Source organism: Brachyhypopomus gauderio, unplaced genomic scaffold (genome assembly GCF_052324685.1).
Source record: "Brachyhypopomus gauderio isolate BG-103 unplaced genomic scaffold, BGAUD_0.2 sc387, whole genome shotgun sequence".
NCBI lineage: Eukaryota > Metazoa > Chordata > Actinopteri > Gymnotiformes > Hypopomidae > Brachyhypopomus > Brachyhypopomus gauderio.
Genome location: NW_027507208.1, coordinates 1 through 25,083, shown reverse-complemented (window position 1 = coordinate 25,083; position 25,083 = coordinate 1). Strand labels below are relative to the sequence as shown.

General features: G+C 42.7%; 1 protein-coding gene and 3 long non-coding RNA genes across 5 annotated transcripts; 2 read left to right on the top strand and 2 right to left on the bottom strand.

Annotated features, from left to right (window-relative positions):
* Positions 1-5,356: 5,356 nt before the first annotated feature.
* Positions 5,357-6,564, bottom strand: LOC143505594 (uncharacterized). The gene is made up of 2 exons (XR_013127887.1): positions 6,328-6,564; positions 5,357-6,247 (listed from the first exon to the last, which is right to left on the bottom strand). It is a non-coding gene; the product is annotated as an uncharacterized LOC143505594 (long non-coding RNA).
* Positions 6,565-8,982: 2,418 nt separating this feature from the next.
* LOC143505595 (uncharacterized) lies at positions 8,983-10,159 on the bottom strand. Its single transcript, XR_013127888.1, has 2 exons — positions 9,954-10,159; positions 8,983-9,873 (listed from the first exon to the last, which is right to left on the bottom strand). It is a non-coding gene; the product is annotated as an uncharacterized LOC143505595 (long non-coding RNA).
* Positions 10,160-17,467: 7,308 nt separating this feature from the next.
* LOC143505591 (ubiquitin carboxyl-terminal hydrolase 37-like) lies at positions 17,468-19,589 on the top strand. Its single transcript, XM_076996184.1, has 8 exons — positions 17,468-17,844; positions 18,026-18,192; positions 18,311-18,363; positions 18,454-18,493; positions 18,682-18,846; positions 19,088-19,219; positions 19,341-19,467; positions 19,584-19,589. Exons 1-8 carry the CDS (start codon positions 17,818-17,820, stop codon positions 19,587-19,589), a joined length of 717 nt encoding a protein of 238 aa, XP_076852299.1. The 5' UTR covers positions 17,468-17,817.
* A 713-nt stretch (positions 19,590-20,302) lies between these two features.
* Positions 20,303-22,921, top strand: LOC143505597 (uncharacterized). Of its 2 annotated transcripts, none has more exons than XR_013127892.1 (5): positions 20,303-20,426; positions 20,530-20,995; positions 21,075-21,213; positions 21,306-21,409; positions 22,125-22,921. It is a non-coding gene; the product is annotated as an uncharacterized LOC143505597 (long non-coding RNA). The 2 variants fall into 2 exon arrangements; XR_013127891.1 differs by having other exon boundaries at positions 20,530-20,998.
* Positions 22,922-25,083: the final 2,162 nt, after the last annotated feature.

Below are 25,083 nucleotides of genomic sequence, written 5' to 3'. Positions count from 1 at the left end.
TGTCCATACAGTGCACACAGAGTTAGTAGCGATGTAAAAAAAAAAAAAAAAAAAGATGGGTGTGACGCTGGGCGCAGGGAGACGGACGAGGCACGAGTCCAATAGTCTTCCACAAATGTTATTTTATTTAATACAAAAATAGTCCAGACAGCGCACGTATAGCTTACACACATGAACGTATAAGACTGACATAAATGACTAACAAAGACGAGCACGGGACACTGCGCGAACGCACATTAAATAGACAAACCACATAAGCGCCGAGTGTTCACGAGATGAGCCACAGGTGAGACTGATGAACACACTCAGACACAACCACACCCACGGAGATCCTGTCTACGACTAGACGTAGACAACATAAACACACGGCTGAAAGCTGAAACACATGTACTGAAACACATGTACATAAACACATGTACTGAAAGCATGATTTGATAAGGAAAGCATTATTTGATGTATGATATCAGCCTATCGAGATATGCTCACCATGTAAAATATTAATAAGGAAGCTATAATAGATTTTAATCCACGCTTCCCTTGTCCATACTGTCAGGGTTGGACCCAGGACCGTTCCTCCGGTCGCCACAAGGAGGAGCCCGCGAGCTAGACCTGGGGGCAATCAGGCACAATAGGCTGCAGGTGTTTGCAGCCTACTTAAGGTGAGCAACTTCAGCAGTCCTTTGCTGAAGTTGTTAGTTGTATTCACGCTCGCAGCCTAATTAACCTAATTAGTCCCTAAATGCACATGTAATGTAATGAAAACCAAAGGAATGATTGTTGAATGTTGGTTCAGGCCTAAAGAGCTTGTTCTTATCAAATTTAGATAACACTACACTAATCAATATTTTTTTTCCTTAGGTGACAATTCCACATCCTGTCAGTTGAGATCCAATAATTCAGAGACAGTTGACAAAATGTATTTCCCAACCTGGGAATAAGGGTAGTGCGCTGTCCACACCAATCTGTGGTGGGGAGTTTGACATCTTCAATGGGACTGTGTGTCTACTGGAGAAGAAAAAGACCAGGAGCAAGAAACGGCAGTTCTTTACCCAGATTTTCCGAGGCAGTTCGCTTAAAGCCTGGAAGAGAGAACGGACCAAGATGTTTGCATCTGGTGATGGTCCTGATGGAGGTTCTGTGGGTGCTGTTAAGAAGCAGAATGAGGAGGAAAGACAGGTTGCTGCTGAGCCCACAACCATCACTCTCAGTCCACTTTCAGTTACAAGCTGCACGTCAACATCCGTTACATGTGATGTGGTATCGGACGAGTCCACCACTGCATTTGAGCCTGAAAGGCAGGATCAGCTGTTTGTACGTGTCTTTCTCCTTTGAGGGTCATGATATCAGCTACCCAGCCAAACCTTTCCTGCTGGAAAAAAATACAGGGGCCTTTTGGACAGGAACCCTAGAAAACGTTAACCGGGTGAGTGACAAGATGCTGCATATTAATAACAACCCAGATCATCAATGACCTCAAGAACAGGGTAGATAATTAATTTACATTTATGTTTTATAGTATGGTTCATTTATTTAGTATGTCAGGGTTAGTTTTTTATTTAGTAAAAAATAAATTAAATAAAAACAATACCACAACTTAGTCAAGGGATCCATTTGAGAGACCAAACTTCCCAATCAGTGTGGCCAAGGGACTCTGTAAACATTGTTCTGTAGGAGTGAATAGAGCTGGAAAAATTGCTGTATGTCTCATTATCCCATGAGCAACGCACACATGAATCATCTTTTATTTATATGATGCTTGCTTGTTCTAGGTATTTCCAGGTCTTAAAGGGAACGCCGGCTGATAACATATGTAAGCCTTAATATCGTGTAATTACTCTAAATTATTAAGACACGTTGTAAAAATTCACAAAAAGTAGCAGATTTATTAGATTTTCTGTAAAATCGCTCTGCACGTAGGTCTCCATTTTTATAACTGCTGACGGGCACAGCAGGTAGTGACGTCAAATGGTTGCAGTGACTGGCCTTCGCGCTTGAGCACAGCTAGCTAGACCTGGCTACTGTTCAGCCTTTTCAGCTTGAGCCAGAACGCAACATTTCTGACATCAGCGGCTACAACACCCACCAAGTGAGTGACAGAGAGAATCCAGCGCATGTTTATGTTCACGTTTCTTCGTGCGGTTCTCGCTCCACATTCTGGGGCTTTTGGACTTTCTGTGTGGGAAAACTGTGGGCACTGCATTGTGTTTTAGTCTATGTTTAAAACCAACAGCACCCGTCAACTCTCACCAGTCGGGCTCTACTGAATGACTCAAACGCATCGGGACTGAAGAGAGCAGAGCCGCGGGTCTTTTGGTAGCTGTGTTCGTCCACACGCTGCTTCCCAAATTTTTCTCCTCTTTTTATCTTTGGGAAAACTGTGAAGACTAATATCAGTCTTCCCACTGCCTTTCGACTGGAAATAACATCCAACGGCAACACAGTGTGGCATGGTTTTTTTTTTAAGGTAGCTCAGCTAACTAACATTAACTCCTTCCAACCGCAGTCAAGTTTAGCGCGCTGCAACCATTTGACGTCATCTACCCAGCAGGCATTGCGCGTCAGAAAACATGGCTGCGCCCATATGTCAAATATTTCGAATAAAAGTGTTGATTTGTAAATAAATTTGCTGCTTTTGTGATTTTTTTATTTATTTTTTTTTTTTTTACAACATGTCTTAATAATTTAGATTAATTACATCATATTAAGGCTTACAAGTGTTACCAGCCGGGGTTCCCTTTAACATTCTTTAATGCCCGTGTACTGCTGCAAAGTTTAGAATATACACTTATACCTCTTGAACTCTTAGGAGTTTAGTCTGTACACGCTTCAACCTCACACTGAACACAGTTAATTAACTAAATGTCAGTAGTTATGCTATAGCTATGATGATCCTGTGGAGGACCCATGCCACTGTGGAGATCTCGTCCCAACTCCTTTGATCTAATCATAGTACAGATCCTCGCCCATGCCCATCTCTTGCATTCCCTCAAACACCTATTAGTCAGCAGTTGGCAAATATAGAGTGATACATTTTTAAAGACTTTGGTAAGCTTAGGTAATTAAAGCAGTTTTTAATAAATGATGATAAGGAAAGAAGGTAATGTTAATGTCTACCTTCTCCACCTGCAGTCCTGCGTTCCTTGTGCACAGCAAACAAACTGTACTGGCTCTGCTTGCTTCAGGGATGCTGTGTGGGAAGCGGCCGCATGCACCATTCTGGCCACTAGCGAGCTTCATCCCCTGAATACTGTTGGTCTCCATGGATACTCCTCTCATTCACCTGTGTTCCAACAGCCTCATCACCACACTATATAACACTTCCAGTGTCTCCCAGTACATGTGAAGTACTGCCATCACTTCCTGGTCTGCATATCAAGTCTATGTTACATTATGAAAACATTTTGTCTGACATGACATAAAAACGGAATAATATGACATTTATCAAAATGTATGATTATGTTCATTATGTTGTAGTCTCTACATGCAGACCACCTTATTATTTTGGAGACATACACCATCAGAATGGCACTTCCAGATGTGTGTACAGCTGTGTGGAGAATTCCTTCATGGTGTGACGCATGTACAGAGGTGGCAGGAGGCAGAGGCTGCAAACTGAAAGCTTCATTATCCATGGTAAAAAGAAACACCAAGACTCAGGCCAAACGGCAGTAATAATGTAGATAGCAGCACTTTCATGAAAAGGGACATTTCAGACCTTAGTATTGCAAAAAGTATTTGTATTCACAATTATTGTATTAATGTTGAGGACATCTGATTAATATGAAAATATTGATTTCTTCAGAAATGCATTTTATGATCATATTCAGAGAGCTGCCACTGTGTACGTAATGGGGTTGAAGAAAAACATTGCCCAGATCTTGAAAAAATGACCAATAATTATAAAGAGCTAATGCTTGAGATGAGAAAATATGATTTTGTGATTGATAAAAATATCCTTAATGCTGTGATGTACACAGAGAAATGATACATTTAAGCAAAAAATTTGAAAATGTCAAAGTCCAATTTGAATCATTATAGTGGACCCATGTGGGTTGGAGTCCTGCCAAGCACTGAACGATTCGGTGAACGAATCTTTTGAACGAATATTTTTAGTGAACTGATTCTAATGATTCAGTTCATCTAAAAGAACTGCTGTGCCCATCACTAACAAATAATGTTACTGACGATCAATGGACACACAATTAATTAGAAAAACGACCACATCGTGCCGCTGCCTCTATGTACTCCATATGTGCGAGCTATAAACTGGTGCATTACGGTTGCCACCTAACGGCAGAAATAAGAACTGCAGGCAATACGCTAATCTTCAAATAAAACGAACTTTAAGACTGACAAGTAAATAACATTCGTTTGTAGACAATTATCCGTCCAATGAGTAGAGATGTCACGTTTTGTGGTTAACTCTGACAAGCATACATTACTGCTAATTTAATTCATGTGGCAGAATATTTATTTGACAGCAGTTAAATAAAACGACAAGGTATTATGGGTCATTTAGTCCAATACTCCGCAAAAGGTAATTATTTTGCTAGCGTTTGCTTTCCCCCTTTTACGTTGCTAAGTGTTTCTGCATATCGGAGTCATGGAGAAAAACATGTTTTGATATCAAGGTAAATCGCCAAGGTGAAACTCCAAACAAAATATCTAAAATCCCTCAGTCGTTTACCGACCCCCAAAGAGACAAGACACTTTTGCATTTGCTGTGGAAAAAAATCAACAAATATCTCCAAATATCTACAAATTAATATCTTCAAACAATTAATATCTCCATTTAATATCTTCAACGTATTAATATATTGAATTAATATATTTACTGAATTAATATCTCGAATTAACATATTCAACGAGTTAATATCTCGAATTAATTTGTTTAACCTGTTTAAAATGTTGTTTTCCCTGCCTTTCACTGGGCTGCGACCAGTGCTCCTTTGTGCCACTGGAGTTTCGGCCGTTGTTTGGTCTTTTCTCGTTTACAGGCGGCGGGTCCGAGATCAACAGACGGAAGTCGAAGCTGCAGCTCATACCGACACCTGCGACGGTAAATTAGGCAGCTAGCGACGAACACACCCCTATATTCGCAAGCTAGTTTGCTACATTAAACTAGCTACCTATCACTATGTTACTTAGCCTAACTAAATTGGCTACCCTTTAATGGCAAATTTAAACTAGGTTGTGTGGCGAGCAGAACTAACAAAAACCCAAAAAGAAGATGCACGACTACGCCACCTAGGGGAATTTCACCCCAAGGAATTATACTGGGGCAAATGAAAGCCTCAGCACAAACGAAAACCATTAACGAAAAGGACACAAGTTCAAGACCACTGGACCAGAGAGGTAGTTTCAATAATTTCTTTAATATAAAAATATACTTCGACCACTTTATGGATCGTATATAAAAATATATAATTTGCACAGACTCACAATGACAAGTAAAACAAGAGGGAACAGGGCTGCGGCCTTGGTAATTAAGATGAGAGCTATGAGATCACCTCTATACTGTACGCTCACCGTGACCATACTTCACACTCAATACTCTTCACTCACTACCACACCCGTGCACGAGATTCCACCACCTGGGACATCTGCCTCTGTCCGGCCTGCAGCTCCTGCCCTGCACAAACAATCAAATAATTAAACAAAACCCGGACAATAAGAAGACCAATAAGTCACAAACACAACCCAAAAAACCAAACGCTTTGCAGCGCAGTTTGGCACCAACACTATTTAAAGAAACCACGAAACAAATCACACCACAAAATCACTGCAAACGAAAAAGGGATAAAGAAATAAAAACCAGACACTCAACCAAATCAAACATGTAAAACTAAGAAGGTCGCCGCCAAACTGAGCCTAAACACGTAACAGGGAAAACAAATAGAAAACACGAAACACACGATCACTCGAACGACGTGAATCACGAACGGCCCAAACAAAACAGCAGCACTGCCGGCTACTGGAACCACGCGCAAACTTTATTTTTGGGTGAAAGTTGCTGTTGTATTCTCTCCCCTTTATGACTGGAATCCGCTGGTTGCTCCAACAGCCACGGCGAATTCTTCACAACAGCGCGATGACTAAACAAAGGAAAATGAATTAAAAACAAATCCCTTTATTAAAAGTGCCAATAATCAGCAATCCCACCTTACCTAACCAGGTTGTTCTCAAATAGCAACTGCCCACCCGTGGTAGATATCAGCACAGTAATTCTCTTGACGCGCCCACCGAACTGCGACGAAACAGCAGAGCATGTCAATTCTCCGCGCACAGCACTTACTGATAATCAGACGCCCAAAAGAAGCGCCATACCTCGACGGTATTAAGCTGGTCCAACAATGATGACTCGCCACCATTAGAGGTGCTGGAAAAACCTGATGACAGCAGGGGATCTGCCCACATAACCACACCCCTGCTATTTATAACCCCAGGATACACCTACCCCGCGACTCACACGGCTCCACCACAATTTGTAATTAGGGAGGGAATTAGTGAGATTACCCCCAAAAATCTCACTCTGCCACATTCTACCCCCACATTTAATATCGTCGCCCCGACGATAAACCCATGTAGAAACCACTAGTGCCATGGTCCAAACACGGCCAACTGTACATTTGACACAGAGCTGTGTGGCTCGTCTGCCTCACAAACCCCACCGACCGCACGCATCCTTGCAGGTCTTGCTATTAAGCAACCGATAGTCTACACACATGTGCAAACTCCCATACTTCCCCGTCACCAACACGACAGGAGAGGCACATACACTACTACTCCCTCTCACTACCCGAGACTCGAGAAGCTGATCGATATGAGCCTTTACGACGTCATACTCGGATGGAGGAATGTGTCTATACCTCTGCCACACTGGTGCCCTATCCAACAAAGGAATTTCAGGTGCTATAAGGTTGGTGCAACCCAGATCACCCATGGGCTAACAACTGAATTGTAATCCTGTAGAAGAAACTTCACTTCACTCGGTTCCTGGTCTGTCAGTGCCGATCAGTCCACAGCCTCTATTCCAGGCTGCACAGCAGTAGCTGCTACGAAGGTTCGCATTGCAGCAGTGGTGGACCTAACATCCATAACCCCAGTAGGAAGGCTAACAACCTGAACACTGCTTAAAAACCCAAGGTGTGTTTGTTCCTTCATTGACGACAGGAACATACACTGTACCCTTATCCACCGGAACTAGGCAGGAAGAGGCCGATAGCCCGGCTGGCAACCCAGCCTCAGGAGGTTCAAATAGAACAGAGCGACCAAAAGGTAACTCCGCACAAGTGCTACATCCAACTCCAGATAACCGATATATGGGATATCAAACCCATTAACAACCCGTAGTTGTAGCCAATGACAGGACTGGAGACGGTCCTGACCCCAAGGTTCAAACTGCTGCAAAAAGAAGCTCTCGGTGACGGTAGACACCATAGAACCCGTGTCCAACAGACAAGACTGAAACGCCCCCAATTACAATATCGGGGCAAGATGACATTAGCCTAGAAACAGTACCTGGCTTGGAGCCCAAAGATACCCCTTCTGAACTGTGGCTCTGCAGCTCAGTGGGCATTAGTTTTCCGACTGCTGATGGTGAGCGGACTCTGCTGCCCTTAAGGGTGGGCCCCGATTGGAGTGCAACACCCGTTCCCCATCACACTCTCTTGCAAAATGACCAGGCCGCTGGCATCGGCGACAAATGACACGCCCTTGTTGAAAGGGACGATTACGTTCTGAGGACGTCTGCAAAGAAGCAACAGTTTGAGTTAACTTATCAAGTTGAGCTTGCTGACGCTTCACCAACTCTTTCAACTCTTGCAACTCAGATGACCTTGACGCACTGGGTGAAACTGAACAGGGACTCCCCTGCACACCATACTGTAAGCCATATGCCGATGGTAGGGAGAGACAACGTCCCCTGGCACCCCCTGGCAATCCTTCCCTCTCCCATCGAATGGCCTCTCCACGCACCTCTAACAATGTGGCAGTGGGCTGCTGCCGAACAAACTGCTTCAACTCTCTACGGAGAGCACCGTCTAAAACATGTTCTACAAACTGATCCCGAAGTAAAACCTGCGCGTTTAACATTCCCTCTGGGGCCTGTTGCTTTACCGGTTCCATCAACGCCATCAATGCTAATGAGAACTCCTGTAATGTTTCCCCTTCCTGCTGTTTTCTTGAGAAAAAGGCCTGCTGTAATGTTACATAAGATTGTGAGCACTCGTAAAGATCTTTTAAAATGGTAAAAATGCTAGCTGGATCCCCCCTCTCTATATTAGAGCGGTACTTTATTTCTTCCCTTGCCTCCCCTTCCAAATGGTCAAAAATAAAGAAAGCCTGATCGGATACCGAGAGATGGCGGGCTCGCATACAAGCTTTAACTTCTTCTATCCATTCCACTATACCGATCCCAGTCTTACCATTAAAAAACGAACATTTACGATCGCGAGGGACAACCACCAAACGCTCCGTAACACTAGCACCCGTTGAAGGGGCATTACTTACACCAACAGGAACAGCTGGGGTAACTACACTAGCACCAGTTGGTACAGTAGCCCTTTCCTGGAGTAATCGCTCATTATCAGCCTTAAGCTGCATGACTAGGTCTCGAAGCTGCTGTATCTCTTCCTCCATTTTAATAGCAGGTGTGCTATAACACAAAAACAACCCAGTCAAACTACCAGTCCCTCAAACAAATGCTGCTGTTTTGTATCAAAAAAAAAAAGAGAAAAAAAAATAATCAATCCCCAAAACATACAAACTAATACACTCTACGTCTCTGGTACTCAGTGGATCCTGCCGACTACGCCAAAATGTGGCGAGCAGAACTAACAAAAACCCAAAAAGAAGATGCACGACTACGCCACCTAGGGGAATTTCACCCCAAGGAATTATACTGGGGCAAATGAAAGCCTCAGCACAAACGAAAACCATTAACGAAAAGGACACAAGTTCAAGACCACTGGACCAGAGAGGTAGTTTCAATAATTTCTTTAATATAAAAATATACTTCGACCACTTTATGGATCGTATATAAAAATATATAATTTGCACAGACTCACAATGACAAGTAAAACAAGAGGGAACAGGGCTGCGGCCTTGGTAATTAAGATGAGAGCTATGAGATCACCTCTATACTGTACGCTCACCGTGACCATACTTCACACTCAATACTCTTCACTCACTACCACACCCGTGCACGAGATTCCACCACCTGGGACATCTGCCTCTGTCCGGCCTGCAGCTCCTGCCCTGCACAAACAATCAAATAATTAAACAAAACCCGGACAATAAGAAGACCAATAAGTCACAAACACAACCCAAAAAACCAAACGCTTTGCAGCGCAGTTTGGCACCAACACTATTTAAAGAAACCACGAAACAAATCACACCACAAAATCACTGCAAACGAAAAAGGGATAAAGAAATAAAAACCAGACACTCAACCAAATCAAACATGTAAAACTAAGAAGGTCGCCGCCAAACTGAGCCTAAACACGTAACAGGGAAAACAAATAGAAAACACGAAACACACGATCACTCGAACGACGTGAATCACGAACGGCCCAAACAAAACAGCAGCACTGCCGGCTACTGGAACCACGCGCAAACTTTATTTTTGGGTGAAAGTTGCTGTTGTATTCTCTCCCCTTTATGACTGGAATCCGCTGGTTGCTCCAACAGCCACGGCGAATTCTTCACAACAGCGCGATGACTAAACAAAGGAAAATGAATTAAAAACAAATCCCTTTATTAAAAGTGCCAATAATCAGCAATCCCACCTTACCTAACCAGGTTGTTCTCAAATAGCAACTGCCCACCCGTGGTAGATATCAGCACAGTAATTCTCTTGACGCGCCCACCGAACTGCGACGAAACAGCAGAGCATGTCAATTCTCCGCGCACAGCACTTACTGATAATCAGACGCCCAAAAGAAGCGCCATACCTCGACGGTATTAAGCTGGTCCAACAATGATGACTCGCCACCATTAGAGGTGCTGGAAAAACCTGATGACAGCAGGGGATCTGCCCACATAACCACACCCCTGCTATTTATAACCCCAGGATACACCTACCCCGCGACTCACACGGCTCCACCACAATTTGTAATTAGGGAGGGAATTAGTGAGATTACCCCCAAAAATCTCACTCTGCCACAGTTGCATCAAAGTTTTTAATATTTCAGTGTTTTTTAAACATCTTCCTTAGGACATGATCGGGAGCCTTTTGCATTGGACGAAGGCATCTTTGAGACGCTCCATACCCCGATCCGAGAGGTAGTTGGCTATTATTGGTGAAATCTTTCTTAGCCAGCTTCATTCTGTTTAAATCAAATCAAATCAAATATATTTGTATAGCGCTTTTCACAACACGTTGTCACAACATGTACAGGATTTAGGGAAGTTTCTGTGCAGAACTGTAGCATGCATTGTTTATTTGCATGCTGGTCACAATAGTAAAATGCAGGTCGCACATACTTGTCTAGTCGCAAAGTAACACGTATTTGGTTTTCTCCATAGTTGAGGCTTATACAGACTCGCCAAGGATTGGACAGAGCACATAGGATGTTTGCCTTCACCTTCTCACGAATGGGTTCTTCAGCTACACAGGTTCCCTTAAGTTTTTAATGTGTATCACAGGCACAAAAATATTTTGTTACCTGAGGGTTTATAAGGGGTTTGTCCATTTCAGTGGTAAAGTTATTTTTCTGCTTGACTGCAGGTGGTGGAGGTGAAGCTCCAGCACAAGTCCATCTACAGTGGGCTGGAGAGTGAGCACTGGTGGGTGCTCAACAATGACTTTTACTGGATAGGTGCAGAGGTGAGTCATGGGAACAGGTTCACAATTTCAGTAAGAATGGACATGCTACTGTAAATGTCCCTTCAACCTAATCTTTTCCTTGTATTTGTAGCTTACCCTCCACCACTTTGCCAGCGCTAGTGCCGTGGCCTGCATCAAGGTAACAAAGAGTCTTGACTATAAGCATCTTTCACTAGCTTGTCCCATTCTGAATTACACTCATCAGCATGTCCTCTGTTAATTCAGCGGAGGGGATCCAGCATCACAGACGCCACCATCTACCTGCGCACCTGTTCAACAACAACGTCGGTGCAGAATATTTTTCTGGTTAGTGCTTCCTCCTTTCTGATTGCATTTAGAATTATTTGTGGTGAGGTTTTTAGAAAATGATATCTAAAGGCATTTTTATTGTGTGTGTTTTGTAGCAAACGGTGGTGTCCACTTGGTTTAAGGGTGTCTCCATTGGTTCGGATGACATTTTCAGGTCATCCGAATCTAGTCACACCCAGACCCTGGAGACACCGAACCCAGCTGTTTTTTCCAGCAGTCCATCCCCACCGAGAGCACCCCCTCAACGACCACCTCCAGGCTTTTAAACACCTACACATGAATTGAATTCTTATATAAATTCATAATTTCACTGTGTGGCATGCGTTTTATTTTTCTACGTAATTTAATATTTTTGCTTGCATGTGTGTTTTTCAGATGCTGAAGGTTTTCCCATAACCACATGAGGACTAGATGTTGGTCTTTTGGGACACAGAGGTAGAACATCACATGGACTGATCACCCACCTGGAGCGTTTTACATCTGCCCCTTCTCTTTCCCCCAACACTCTGTTTCATCTTTTGAGGTTTGTGTAACCCTAACTCATCTTCCAGATTTCTCATGAAAACATAAAGCTGTGTGTAGTCTTTATTCTGCTTTTCTGTCTCTTTCGTTCTGTCCATCATGTGGGTCTCCTGTGCTTCTTCCTGGATTAGAGACTACCGACAGCTGTGCAACCTGAATTTCACGCAGGCTCCCAGGACAAGAGGACTACTGCAGTTTGTGGACCAGGACAGAATAATAAGCCTTGACAAGATGTGCATCAGGATGATGAGAGACTTTATGATCCACGCCAGAGAACAGAGACAAGACCAGAGGACTGAACGGCATCAAGAACCGATCGTCGGGATTATTAGAACAATCACCATCGTCAGTGTGCAAGGAACTGTGAGGAAAGCCCGAAAGAATCACCATTCGTGGACTATTCATCATCACCGTGGACAACCATCAGGATTACAGATTCGACCATTTTGGGATTTTTGGTTATCAACAGCAGATTATCAGTGCTCCTGTCATCCTCATCAGACCTCTACAACTAACTCAGAATGCTGCAGCACGACTGGTCTTCAATCTCCCTAAGTTCTCACATGTGACTCCTCTGCTACGCTCTCTTCACTGGCTTCCAGTAGCGGCACGCATCAGATATAAAACATTGATGCTTGCTTACAAAGCCAAAAATGGACTGGCCCCTCCCTACATGATGTCCATGGTCAAAAGCCAATCCGTACAGCGAACACTCAGAAACTCAAGCTTGGCTCGACTCGAAACTCCATGCTTAAAGTCTCATGGAAGACAAAGCTCCAAACTATTCTCCGTCCTGGCTCCAAGATGGTGGAACGATCTTCCATTAGCTGCTAGGACTGCAGAGTCTATTGCTATCTTCAAGCGTAGACTGAAGACCCACCTGTTTGTTGAGTTCTTACCAGAGCACTAACTCAGCTGATACCACTTGCCGTGGTTCTTTAAATGGTATGTTTGTCTGTGGTTATTTGTGCTTCTTGGCAAATGTCTAACTTGCAAAAACACTAGGTAATGACATTGACTCCTGTAGTTTAGTAGTAGTCTGACTCAATGGTATCTTGAATTCTGGCCTATTCGTACTATTTCCTAGGATGAATTCTGTGATTGAATGCAAAGCACTTTGTAAGTCGCTCTGGATAAGAGCGTCTGCTAAATGCCGTAAATGTAAATGATTTTGTAAATTGTTAGTGAAATAGTTATTATTGTTTTATAAATATTTATCAGTAATGTGATTGTGTTTTAATTGCAAAGGAGTCATACTGTCTTGTATTTTACCTTTGGTGTTACTCATGTAATCATCAGTATGCTTAGTCTGATTGTGTGGTTTGTGTGTGACTTGTGTATTAGTCTGTATAATTAGATTTTGTGTTTTTGTGTGATTTGTGTATTTAACCAGGCCACCCGAAGGGGACTGGTCCCTGCTGGATACACGCACCTATCCGGATACAAGCACCTGCCTGTGGATGTACTGATGCCAGGGTTAGACGTGCCATTGCCACAAGAGGTCGTGCGGATGCTAGTTCCTATCAGAGGCTCACCATCTACACTGAAGGGACTGTGACTACTTGGCCGGGGAACGAGAACTGTGACTACTACTGTAGAACTGTAGAACCACCCTGCGCACCACGGACTTGTGCTAACGGGCCGCCCAATGGAGGATGGGTTCCCTTTTGAGTCTTGGTCCTCCCGAGGTTTCTTCCTATTCCCCTCCATCATAGGGAGTTTTTCCTCGCCACTGTCGCCATTGGCTTGCTCATTAGGGATTTGGACCCATAAGATTGTTAATCTTGTAAAGATTGTGAAAAGCACTATACAAATAAACTTGACTTGACTTAATCATTAGTGAGTTATAGGCTAATTATGTTTTAGGTTGAATGTATCCAGTTATGATATTTGAGTGATTCACTATTTTCCCAGCTAGCAACACTAACCATGCGATACCTGAATTTAGTAAACTATAGTGAGAGAGGAATATTACACTGGAAACACACAGCCTAAATTATTACAAATAAATAAAATGTAGCTTCAAGAGAGGGGAAACAAAAGAAAGTAGAAATTGTTTCTTATAGACAGTTTGCATTGGTGCTTACTAAAATTTCCCTGGTGGAAATTTTCATTTTTTAAAATAAACATTTTAAATGACTAGCTTTTAAATAGTACAAGTGTGCTACAAATGCACAACATAAAATAAAATATAAGTACAAATGTAACGCAGGCACCTCCTCAGCTAGGAGGCAGACAAACGCTGAGGAGAGCGAGATTTATTAGAAGGAATTCCATAATCATAGTCGTAACAACAGGCAGGGGTCGTAACAGGTGAGCCATCCAGGTTTGACAAGTTGATCGGCATAATCAGACACACAAAGAGAACGAACAGGGCAATGGGGAGAACACTAAAAGGAATGAACAATGGAACAGGAACAATACTCACGAAATCAAATAACAAGGATCGCGGAGCACATTGGCAAATACCGACGGAGCAAATGAACAGAACAACCGAAAACGGGCTAGGGAGACACAGGGATATAAATACACAGAACTAGACTAGACACAGGTGAAGACAATGACAACATGGGCATGGCAGACAGAAGGAAACTATGGTAACAGACAAGCAAGGCGGGATTAACAAGCAAGGAACAACAAAGACACGAAGAGCAGGACACCGGAGTGACAGCTAGGAGAGGGGGGAGTAGCCCTACGTGACAATAAAATGTAGCTGGGAAAATTATATTACTATATTACAAGTGTGCTGTAAATGCACATCAATGCATAATACATAAACTGTAGCTGGGTAAATTATAGTAGTGTGTCGTTAACAGTGGTGAACGGGATTCTTCAAGCCACCAGATTTAATCCGTCACCATATCCAGTCACGAAAATCCATGAGAAATTTGGTGGAGACACTACACATTACTGAATTGTTTACTAAAACTATTAAGGGAAGGAGAATTGCAGGTGTTCATACACATGTTGACTCGCTAGCCAGCAGATGTGTCAATTCCAGGTTCCGAAAGTAAAAGTCCTCACCAGGATTTTACTCAAGCTTGCTAGATTTTCTAATTAGTGCAATCCAGGTAAAATTAGTGGAATCAACACAATCCAGGAAGCCTGAGCAAAATCCTGTTGAGGACTTTTACTTTCTGAACCTGGAATTGACTCCTCTGCTAGCCAGGTAAAATGAAATGAAATGTGTGCTCATTTCACATTGCACATTTCATTTCATTTTAAAATACCTGGCTAGCTAGTCAAGGTGTGTATTGAGAACACCTGCAGTTTCCCTTCCCGCCTCCAGAACGCCACTCTGCAGTGTCTACTGAGTCTCTCCTGCTTCTGGAGCCCCATCAGAGCTCAGTGCTCCAGCTGGACAGATCCATCCAGCTGCCAGATGCTCAGGTAGCCAATCAGGAACAGAGGATTCACTTGTCTAAATGAACTGTGCAAATATGATGGCTTAGGGAGGTGTTGTGATGCTGAGAGAAATAAACCACTTTGGTCTCCCTGTTACCTTGCGTAGATGTTTTGCAGATTTGCAGCAAGGCAGGCTCACTAGTCGTAGCTCTTCACAGAAGAAGAAGCTCCTGAGAGCCCTGAATGCCTGTATTTCAGTCAGATGCCCTGCGTTTGGAGAGGACTACGAACAGGTTCAGCTAAACAACCCTCTGAGCCATTTAGAACACATCAGAACCACATGCAGTAGTCTGCAGGAACTGCACACAACCTTCTTTGTTTTCTCACTCTGTTGCTGCTGAAGTCCAGGAGTAATGCCCTTCTGATGTACTGTCTTCCACAGGATGCCTATGAGTTCCTGATGATGTGTTTGCTTCAGCTGAAGGAGGAGGGAGAGACACTCAGGGTTTCCTCCTTCTCTTACATCTGCCCTGTTGCAAATTTTGAGTTTCACCTCAAATCTGTGCGCACCTGCAGCAGGTAATTCTTTGCTATATCACCACATCTCCTTCTTGTAAATCAACTGCTCTTAACATGTGTTTCTTCAGAGTGTGCATTGTCACAAAGTATGCACACACTTGGTATGGGATAATGTGGGTTATTTCTGTGTGAATGTTGTAACCTCTCTGTTGATTTCTGTTGTTTGAAAGCTGTGGACTGCAGAGCTCCAGAGTGGAGGACTTCAACCACCTCTCTGTTAACCTGAGCTCTACCTTGACTGACAGCCTACACAATTACTTCAAGGTCTGTCACCACACACACCCCTACTGGACAACACTTTTTTGCCAGTTTGTTAAGTTAGGGAGCCATCCTAACCATTGTCACTCTCAATCAAAACTTTTTTTCAGTCAACGGTTTTGGAGTTCAAATGTGAATGTCAAGCTCAAGGCACCGAGGCATGTGAAGTGGTGGAGTTCTTCACACTCCCACGGTGAGTCTCGCATTATGTGAATTACCACAAACAATGAGTTTTAAAGCAGTCATCTCACACTCTTCCAGTTCTTACATCATTTTTCCTTTTGGAACAGAGTTCTGATCCACTCCCATCAGACCCTCCCATCAGACACTTCCATCAGACACTTCCTTACGTAACAGAAGTGGCTTTATCCAAGTTAGATGTCGTGCTGTTGACACCTGATTAAAAAATCTTCATCGTATAGAAATCTGGCAAATCTGTTTTGTGTGTGTGTGTGTGTGTGTGTGTGTGTGTGTGTGTTTTGTTTTTGCTTGTTTTTTGTTAATGACAATTGGATGGATTTTATTCCTCTCTCTACAGCTACAATTTGAATCTGAATTTTGTATATTTATTTAATGAAAATGCAGTTTTACTTTTTCTGTCAAGTTGTAATTTGATCAAATTAAATTTGTACTCCATGACTTGAATTTCTATGCATGTTTTGGAAACATATATCCTTTATAATGTTGTCAAACTACATTCAGTGTAAATGCAGGAAAGGCAATCTATAGATTCAGTCAGGCAATCAGCTGTGAAGAAACAGTTTATAAGCAATCAGGAAATATTTTAGGACAACCTGAAATATTGTTGGACAGTTATAAATTAGAGGGGACTTTAAAATGCAAAAAGAGTATCTGATACTGTACATGTGAAATATAATTGAACCGCACTTTTCATAAAAGCTCAAAGCCCTGCAAGGTGCCCAAGCTGTGTGTGTAATTGTGCAGATTTCTTTCACTAATCAGTATCTTACATTCTAGTATTTGGATTTTTCTAGTATAATAATGTATAAGATGAATCACTAAACCTTAGCACTAAAGGGTGAAGGGATTTCATGATCCATGAACCATGACCATGAACTTGGTCGTCCCCTGCGGAGTATATTGCAGAGTCACTGAAAGGTTGCAAAGGAAAGATTGGGCAAACAAAAACAAAAAAACACACAAAACCCTCACAACATCGGGCATCATCATGACAGTCAAGAGATGATTTAGCCCCAAAACCTCATCTAGATGAGATTCTTAACCCAACTGTGGGCCGCGAACGCCACCTTGAGGGCCTCAAAAGAACAACAGTTTTAAACTTTGGGCCGCAGAGGGCCGCCGGACCGCATTGATTTTGAATAAAATGCAGTACACTTTCTCACCACTAGTAGCGGTAGTGCGTCACTTAGATATTTAAACAACGTATTTAATATAAGTTAAACTTATATAGCGCCTTTCTAGTACCCAAGGACACTTTACAAAAATCCTATGGGGAAAAAAAACAAATAACAATTAAATAAATAAATATAATTAATTAAACCATACTATGACTATGTGGAAGGGAGAAAATACTGAGAGAAAAGGTGAGTTTTAAGCTGAGTTTTGAAGGAGGAAAAGGATGAACAGAAGCGGAGATGTTGCGGGAGGCCATTCCACAGTTTTGGGGCCATTACACAGAATGAGCGCCCACGAGCAGTGACAAGCTTGTATTTTGGAATCACCAGAAGACCTGTGTCTGAGGACCTAAGTGTTTGGTTTGGGATTTAGGGTATAGAAGTTGTGCTAAATAGTCTGGAGCTTACAGCTTCACACTTAACGATAACAGAACGCAGCACTATTACGTCATATAGCTACTGACGTTAACAACGAGGCCGTGACAGCGCTGCACAATAGAACCAGGTCAATATATCGCGAACATCACATTTAAAGTATCTGCAAACCCGACGCGACGACGTTTACATTAATTCTGTTAGGAAGGAGCGTATATCGGACAAATGGGTTGCATTTACTCGTGTATGAAGGTAGCTATCTAACGTTTTTATACGTTGTGGTCTAAAAAGGAGTAACCGGCATTTTTATACCGGTTATTCTCCGATTCTCCGATATTTTCTCCGATATTTTTTCGATTTAAGATGTGATGCTTTTTAGGGTGTACTGAGGTTTCCCATACCCATGATTTGACAAACCAATGGTTTCCTACAGAAAAAGAACAAAGAGGGTGTGAATAGTGAAGTTAAAAAGAAGAAAAAGCAAAGATGGTGGAGACATATAGAGTCATCCTCCCTGACACAAGTAACTGACACTCAGTCCTTGAATGTCAGCTCCTCCTCCATCTCTTGCTCCTCTTCCTCTGAGGGACACTTAACCAGGTATGAAAACCGTCCCAGCCTTATGAATTGTGTAGTCACATGCACATGTGTAGTCACATGCACATTTGGTTATTATTTATTCTGTCTATGATTTTTCCCTGGAATTATTTGCCCCCAGGTCCAACAACAAACTCCCTACTGAACCCAAGAACACGGAAGGGATTGTTCCTGGTCAGAGCTCAGAATCTTTTATGATTTTGTACCTTTGCATAGTATGTTTTAGTCAAAGACACTTACTCCAAGGTTTTGTTCTCTCCATAGGGGCTGCTGATAAAGATGTGTGCTCTGTGCCCATGGATAGGTGGGTACATTATTAAAGTCATCTTCATGGCACAGTAAAGTATGGACAATCTATAATGGTTATATATTGACATTGTGGCATAAATCAAGAGAAACTGAAAAATATTAAAAACAACATTTGTATGTATGTGAACATTTTGTGCACTACACAAACTCCATATTCATCTGTCACTTTACTCTCTCTTTCAGATTGCCGGCTGTTGTGGTAGAGGGAGACTTTCGTGTGCAGAATTTGCAGCACCTGTTACCGCACATCGTCAGTAGTGAAAGGGTGACTGAGAGTGGCCAGGGTGAGGGCCAAGGACACGCCCCCACTGTTTCTGCTGGCAGAGACACAGAGATCCAACAGCTCGGGTAAAGACAGAACACGTTGTGTTTTAGCACACAACCATTACGTGATTTTGCAGTGTACACAGATGTAATGTACACAGTCTTTATCTCTGAACCAAAATAAAGGCACGTAGCAATTAAAGGAGCAATAAGTATTTTTGCAGTTCTTCTTCAAATTCTGAAATTATGTGACATTGACACCTAGTGGCCTGGAAGTTTTACTGATTATGTATTAAATCTATTCTAAACATTAATGTCCTGTTAGGTTTCCCAACATTGGGAATACATGTTATATGAACGCCACTCTGCAGTGTCTTCTGAGTCTCTCCTGCTTCTGGAGCCCCATCAGAGCTCAGTGCTCCAGCTGGACGGATCCATCCAGCTGCCAGATGCTCAGGTACCTGATCAGGAACAGAGAAGTCACATGTCTAAATGAACTGTTCAATTATGAGTGCTTAGAGAGGTGTTGTGATGCTGAGAGTTATAAACCACATTGGTCTCCCTGTTACTGTGCGTAGATGTTTTGCAGATCTACAGCAAGGCAGGCTCACTAGTCGTAGCTCTTCAAAGAAGAAGAAGCTCCTGAGAGCCCTGAATGCCTGTATTTCAGTCAGATGCCCTGCGTTTGGAGAGGACTACGAACAGGTTCGGCTAAACAACCCTCTGAGCCATTCAGAACACATCAGAACCACATGCAGTAGTCTGCAGGAACTGCACACAACCTTCTTTGTTTTCTCAACTCTGTTGCTGCTGAAGTCCAGGAGTAATGCCGTTCCGATGTACTGTCTTCCACAGGATGCTCATGAGTTCCTGATGATGTGTTTGCTTCAGCTGAAGGAGGAGGGAGAGACACTCAGGGTTTCCTCCTTCTCTTACATCTGCCCTGTGGCAAATTTTGAGTTTCACCTCAAATCTGTGCGCACCTGCAGCAGGTAATTCTGTGCTATATCACCACATCTCCTTCTTGTAAATCAACTGTTCTTAACATGTGTTTCTTCAGAGTGTGCATTGTCACAAAGTATGCACACACTTGGTATGGGATAATGTGGGTTATTTCTGTGTGAATGTTGTAACCTCTCTGTTGATTTCTGTTGTTTGAAAGCTGTGGACTGCAGAGCTCCAGAGTGGAGGACTTCAACCACCTCTCTGTTAACCTGAGCTCTACCTTGACTGACAGCCTACACAATTACTTCAAGGTCTGTCACCTCACACACCCCTACTGGACAACACTTTTTTTGCCAGTTTGTTAAGTTAGGGAGCCATCCTAACCATTGTCACTCTCAATGAAAACTTTTTTTCAGTCAACGGTTTTGGAGTTCAAATGTGAATGTGGTCAAGGCACCGAGGCATGTGAAGTGGTGGAGTTCTTCACACTCCCACGGTGAGTCTCGCATTATGTGAATTACCACAAACAATGAGTTTTAAAGCAGTCATCTCACACTCTTCCAATTCTTACATCATTTTTCCTTTTGGAACAGAGTTCTGATCCTCCACATTAAGAGGTTTGACATGATGGGCAAGAAACTAACAAACCTAATGGACATCCCCTCAGAGCTGGACCTCTCTGTCCTCCCTGGAGTGGCTTCACTCGGGCAACCGTTAAGGTCAGCTTGTACAACGGCCTGAGCATACGCTCTCTCACCTCTGTCCACCCTTTCACAATTAGCAATGAGACGCTAACTGAATGGCTTTGTGATGTGTCCACAGTGGACCAGCATACACCCAGGACAAAGGACACGAGGAGGATAATCTGGAGAAAAGCTCTGTGCCAGAACAAGGTAAACATCAGCCATTTTCCTACAGTGATCAATTAAATTTTGGATTTACAACCTGTCTACGTTTATACGTACCTGCCATAATGATGTAGTTCTCTCAACCCATTAGTAGTAAATGAGAGCAGAGAAGGACAGGGAGAGAAAGTACAGCACGTCAGCCCACTGGTGAGGAAATAGAGAGAGAGATGAAAAAGAAGATTGAAAGATGCTGAGAGAGACTGAGAAAGACAGGCTGAGAGAGATAGATAGATATGAGAGAGACCCATATCAACGATCTAAGATGCATTCTTACTTAATCATATGAAAAAACAGATGTACTTGTTGTTTGCAGGAAACTGTTCACACAGACATCTACAGACTCCACGCTGTGGTGTCTCATTTGGGTGGCAGCATGGACAGTGGTGAGCAGTCTGATAATATCCACAAACATGCAGTAGAAACTATAAAGTGACTAATGACATCTTGCTTCCCTGACAGGGCACTACATCAGCGACGTAGCTGAGGAGAAAGGAGAGTGCTGGTTAAAATTCAACGATTCAAAGGTTTCAAAAAAGACAGAGCCAGCCGTCCTTAAGAGCAGGGCAAAAACAGCCTACCTGCTTTTCTACATGCAAAGGTAGTAGCTCACCTTCTAACTCAGGTACATCTGCTGAAACACATAGAGAACTGGCTGAATTCCAGCTGCTCCTGTTTTGCTGTTGTCTCCAGTGGGGCTGGAGAGAAGAACGTGGTCCCGTGGATGGTGGACCAGGGAGAAGCAGCAGTATCCCCCTAAACCCAACTCCATGCCATGACTAAGTCAGGATACACATGTAAGCACCTACATCCTCACTTAACAAGACAGGCTACACATCTGCTCAGTTCAGTTCAGGTCTATTTCTGTCTGTTCCTGTCGTCCAATCGTAGGAGATCATTCATTAAGAACGGCTTCTGCCTTTCAGATTTGGGAACATAAATACCTCGGTCCATGGGGACAGATACAAATTCCATAAGATTTTACATGTTGGCAGAAACCTAACCTTTACCCTGCCCTTACAATCAAAATTATAAGGCTAGACACAATTAGAAACTTCCTTCCTAAATTACCACTCACACTGGTATGTGTGGTATATTACATCTTTTTATATTACTGGTAAGTTTCAAGTGAGTTATTATTTGTTCAACATTAACACTCCTCCCCCCTTGTGTGATAAGGCTACAGACTACCATTTTAAAATGATTAATGCTTAGATGGTATTTTCATTACAATTAATTAGTTAAACATGATTCAGACCAGCAGACTACAGGCAACTGCTAAATAACAAGCTTTAAAGGTGATCATCACTTCAATGCTATATCCGTTATATCTGTTAATGGGTTGCGTTTCTATGGGAATTGTGTAAATAGCCCCTTGCTTTTCTTCCAAATCTTAGTAGATAAAAGGCTTTCTAATAAAAAATGACTATTCATGAATGACGTCACTTTAGACAGCATGTAGCCTAGATGACCTGTCAACGCTTGATTTTCTCCACCATTCATGTGTTAAAGGCCAGAAAAGGCGTGACACAGGCGGACACTGCTCCCGACTCTGGCAAGTACGCAACAAAGCGGAAAGACTTCCGTTGTTTGAAGGGTGAACCGAGTGAACCAAGCGGTGTCTGTTTTGTCCGACTGATCTGAGAAGTTGGGACGTGCCGGAGTAAATACAGCTGAGCTGCTGGTGAAAGCGAGAACGTGAGAGACTCTGCTGCTGGTGCTGTCTGTGCACGAGAAGCGCACTGATAAAAAGCTAAGTGCAACCCCCTACCTTTTTAGAAGAATTTTAACCTTCTGCCATCCACCAGTCGTAGTTTTAGGGCAGTACATTTTAATTTTTCATTTTTGTTTTAGTTTGTTGGAGTCCGTTGCTATAAATAGCTAAGTTGCTTTCTATTAGGCTGGGTACTGCTATAGGTTTATTTCATTATTTGATTTTTGGTTGTGTGTAAGGGATTTGGATTTGTTTGGTTTGATTTATTTTGGGGTTTATAATTTGGAGGGTTTGCTGTGGTGTTAAGTAGTTTTTTTTTTCCAGTGCTAGCCTATTAGGGAACATTTTGTTTGGCTAAAATATTCTATATTCTTTGGGCTCCATTTTTGTGTTGCGTCTTTGTGGGTTTGTGTGTTTCTTTGTTACAATTTCAGTTATTTTGAGTGGTGACTGCGTTTTGTTTTTGTTCTGTCCTTTGTCTGCAGCATTGCTATCCAGAACACTAAGTGGACTGTTGCGTGTCCCTCCTTGAACTGGCTGCCGAGGTTCTGGACTGGGACTGGGTGCACTTGGAGTTGATGGATTTTTTTTTTTTTTTTTTTTTTATATATAAAATTCTTTTGTTGAATAAATATATTGTGCAAATTCCATCTTCTCTCTGCATTTGTCAACTTGCGACTCCCCAAGGTGTAGTGGTTGGGATTGGGCTAAGGGAAATATAAAATTTTGCCCTTTGTCGGGAAAGGCCGTGACATTAGTAGTAAATAGTTCTTGGTTCTTTTCTCTGGCTGTTTGCCTAATGTCGCTCCTCAGTCATTTTGGACTCCTCAGTTTTTACATTGTATTTGATAATTGCCAGTGTTTGCTTTGAAAGTGAGCGTGCTGGTTGTGTTCTCCAGAGATCTGCACAATGCATTTATCACACTGTTCACGCTGCTCACCATGACTCACTGGTGTGTCCTGCTGTCAGAAGTACAAAGGGTTCCAGAGCTGGACAGCATCACCTGCAGCATTTACATCGTTCTGTGGATTTGTATTCGCCCCTTCATATTCCTGAACATTGTAATTGGCATTTTTGGTAGGTTACACTACAAGTCATTAGTTGTGCTGAATGAAATATGCAGATGGTAAAGTTGTGCAAGGGCAGAAGAATTCATTCATTGTCATTTAATGAACAATATTAATAAGCCAAATCCATGTTGCATACCCACACATGAAAATACATTCGGTTCTGTAAGGAGCGAACTCTCAAGTGCAACAACGAATTGAAATGCAGGTGAGTAGTTCTTTCATGCTGTAGTTTTTTTACTTAATTTGCTCAGACAATCTTTATGCATGCAAATAGACAAATTAATAGCCAAGTTTTGTTTGTTTTTTGTTCTGATTTTAGCAGATTAAGCCAGTCTCTAGTTAGTGGGTAAGTAATGGTCCCATGTAGATGGGAAGCAAAACCTGTAACATTTGTGACTGTAATATGTGCTGGAAAAACCACAAAAGGATCTAAATGCAGCGTAGTGCTTCTTTATCCTCCAGACACAATCTACTGTAGCTAGCAGCACAAGACACACACAAAACACACAGTACAAAAAGAAGCGAACACAGGGCAGCAGGGTCAGGGCAGCAGCATGGTCCATACAGTCCAGAGTCCATTACAAATCCAGGGTCGGGCTGAGAATGAGGTGTAAGGGAGAAGCAAAGGTCACAACAACGGTAGGCAAAAACGAGCAAGGAACGCTCACTATGCAACGTCAGAGGCAAAACTTCACAATGTAAAGTGGTAAGTGAGTAGTGTAAGAAAGGTGGAGGAGGGTGGGGACACACAGGGACAGGTGGAGGTCATTAGTATTCAGGAGATTGAACATGCATGTTTCGAGAAGTTGAGACCCTGGCGCTGTGACTTCAGAAGAGCGGGAGGCTTGTGTAGCTTCACTCCTTCCTTACAGTCACTTGTGTAGAATAAGTGAAGGGTGTGTGCAGATGTGTGTGGGCGTCTCCCTTGGGCTACAGGGCTGGCATACCATGACAAGCCCTAGTCCAAAATACAATGTACAATGTACAATTTTTGGTTACTATATAGGTATTTTTTGGTTACTGCATTTTGCTCTTTGTCCAGACTTCCTACTACACTTGAGGAGGATGAGGAGTCTATTTCCACCCAGGAGACTCCACTGTATATGAAGAAGATATTTTAGACTGGGAGACGTATGTGGAGGAGAACATCAATCAATCAATCAAATTTTATTATATAGCGCTTTTTACAACAGTTGTTGTCACAAAGCAGCTTTACAAGTGCCGAGTCCTAGCCCCCAGTGAGCAAGCCAAAGGCGACAGTGGCAAGGAAAAACTCCCTAGTTTTTTGCATGAGGAAGAAACCTTGAGAGGATCCAAGACTCAGGGGGGGAACCCATCCTCCTCTGGCCGACACCGGTCACCATGACAACAACAACAACAATTTAGACAGAAAGAAGAGAAAGAAAAGGAAAAATATGTAATAATGTCCATCATGATGTATGCATCCGGTTAGGCAGGAGGTGGCTGGCCCAGGATGGATCGCTGGTCTCCTCATCTCATTATTCCTCAAGCAGGCGGGCAGCCATGTGGAGAAATGAAACAGGGAAAATTAGCTCTGTATGAGGACATATACAGGACAGGTGAAATTATAAACATTTCCGGAGTGTGGCAGCATCTCCGGCATTTAGTTAAATTATTACAGCCTAGCTAAAAAGGCAGAACCAGAAGGTAACATAGGCTTGGGGG

Bases quoted from the DNA above. Each gene is read 5' to 3' on its own strand.
- LOC143505591 (XM_076996184.1), top strand. From the start codon at position 17,818: ATGGGTTGCATTTACTCGTGTATGAAG. The intron at 18,364-18,453 runs GTCAGAGCTCAG...TTCTCTCCATAG, and splicing joins CACGGAAGGGATTGTTCCTG to GGGCTGCTGATAAAGATGTG. The intron at 19,220-19,340 runs GTACCTGATCAG...TACTGTGCGTAG, and splicing joins TCCAGCTGCCAGATGCTCAG to ATGTTTTGCAGATCTACAGC.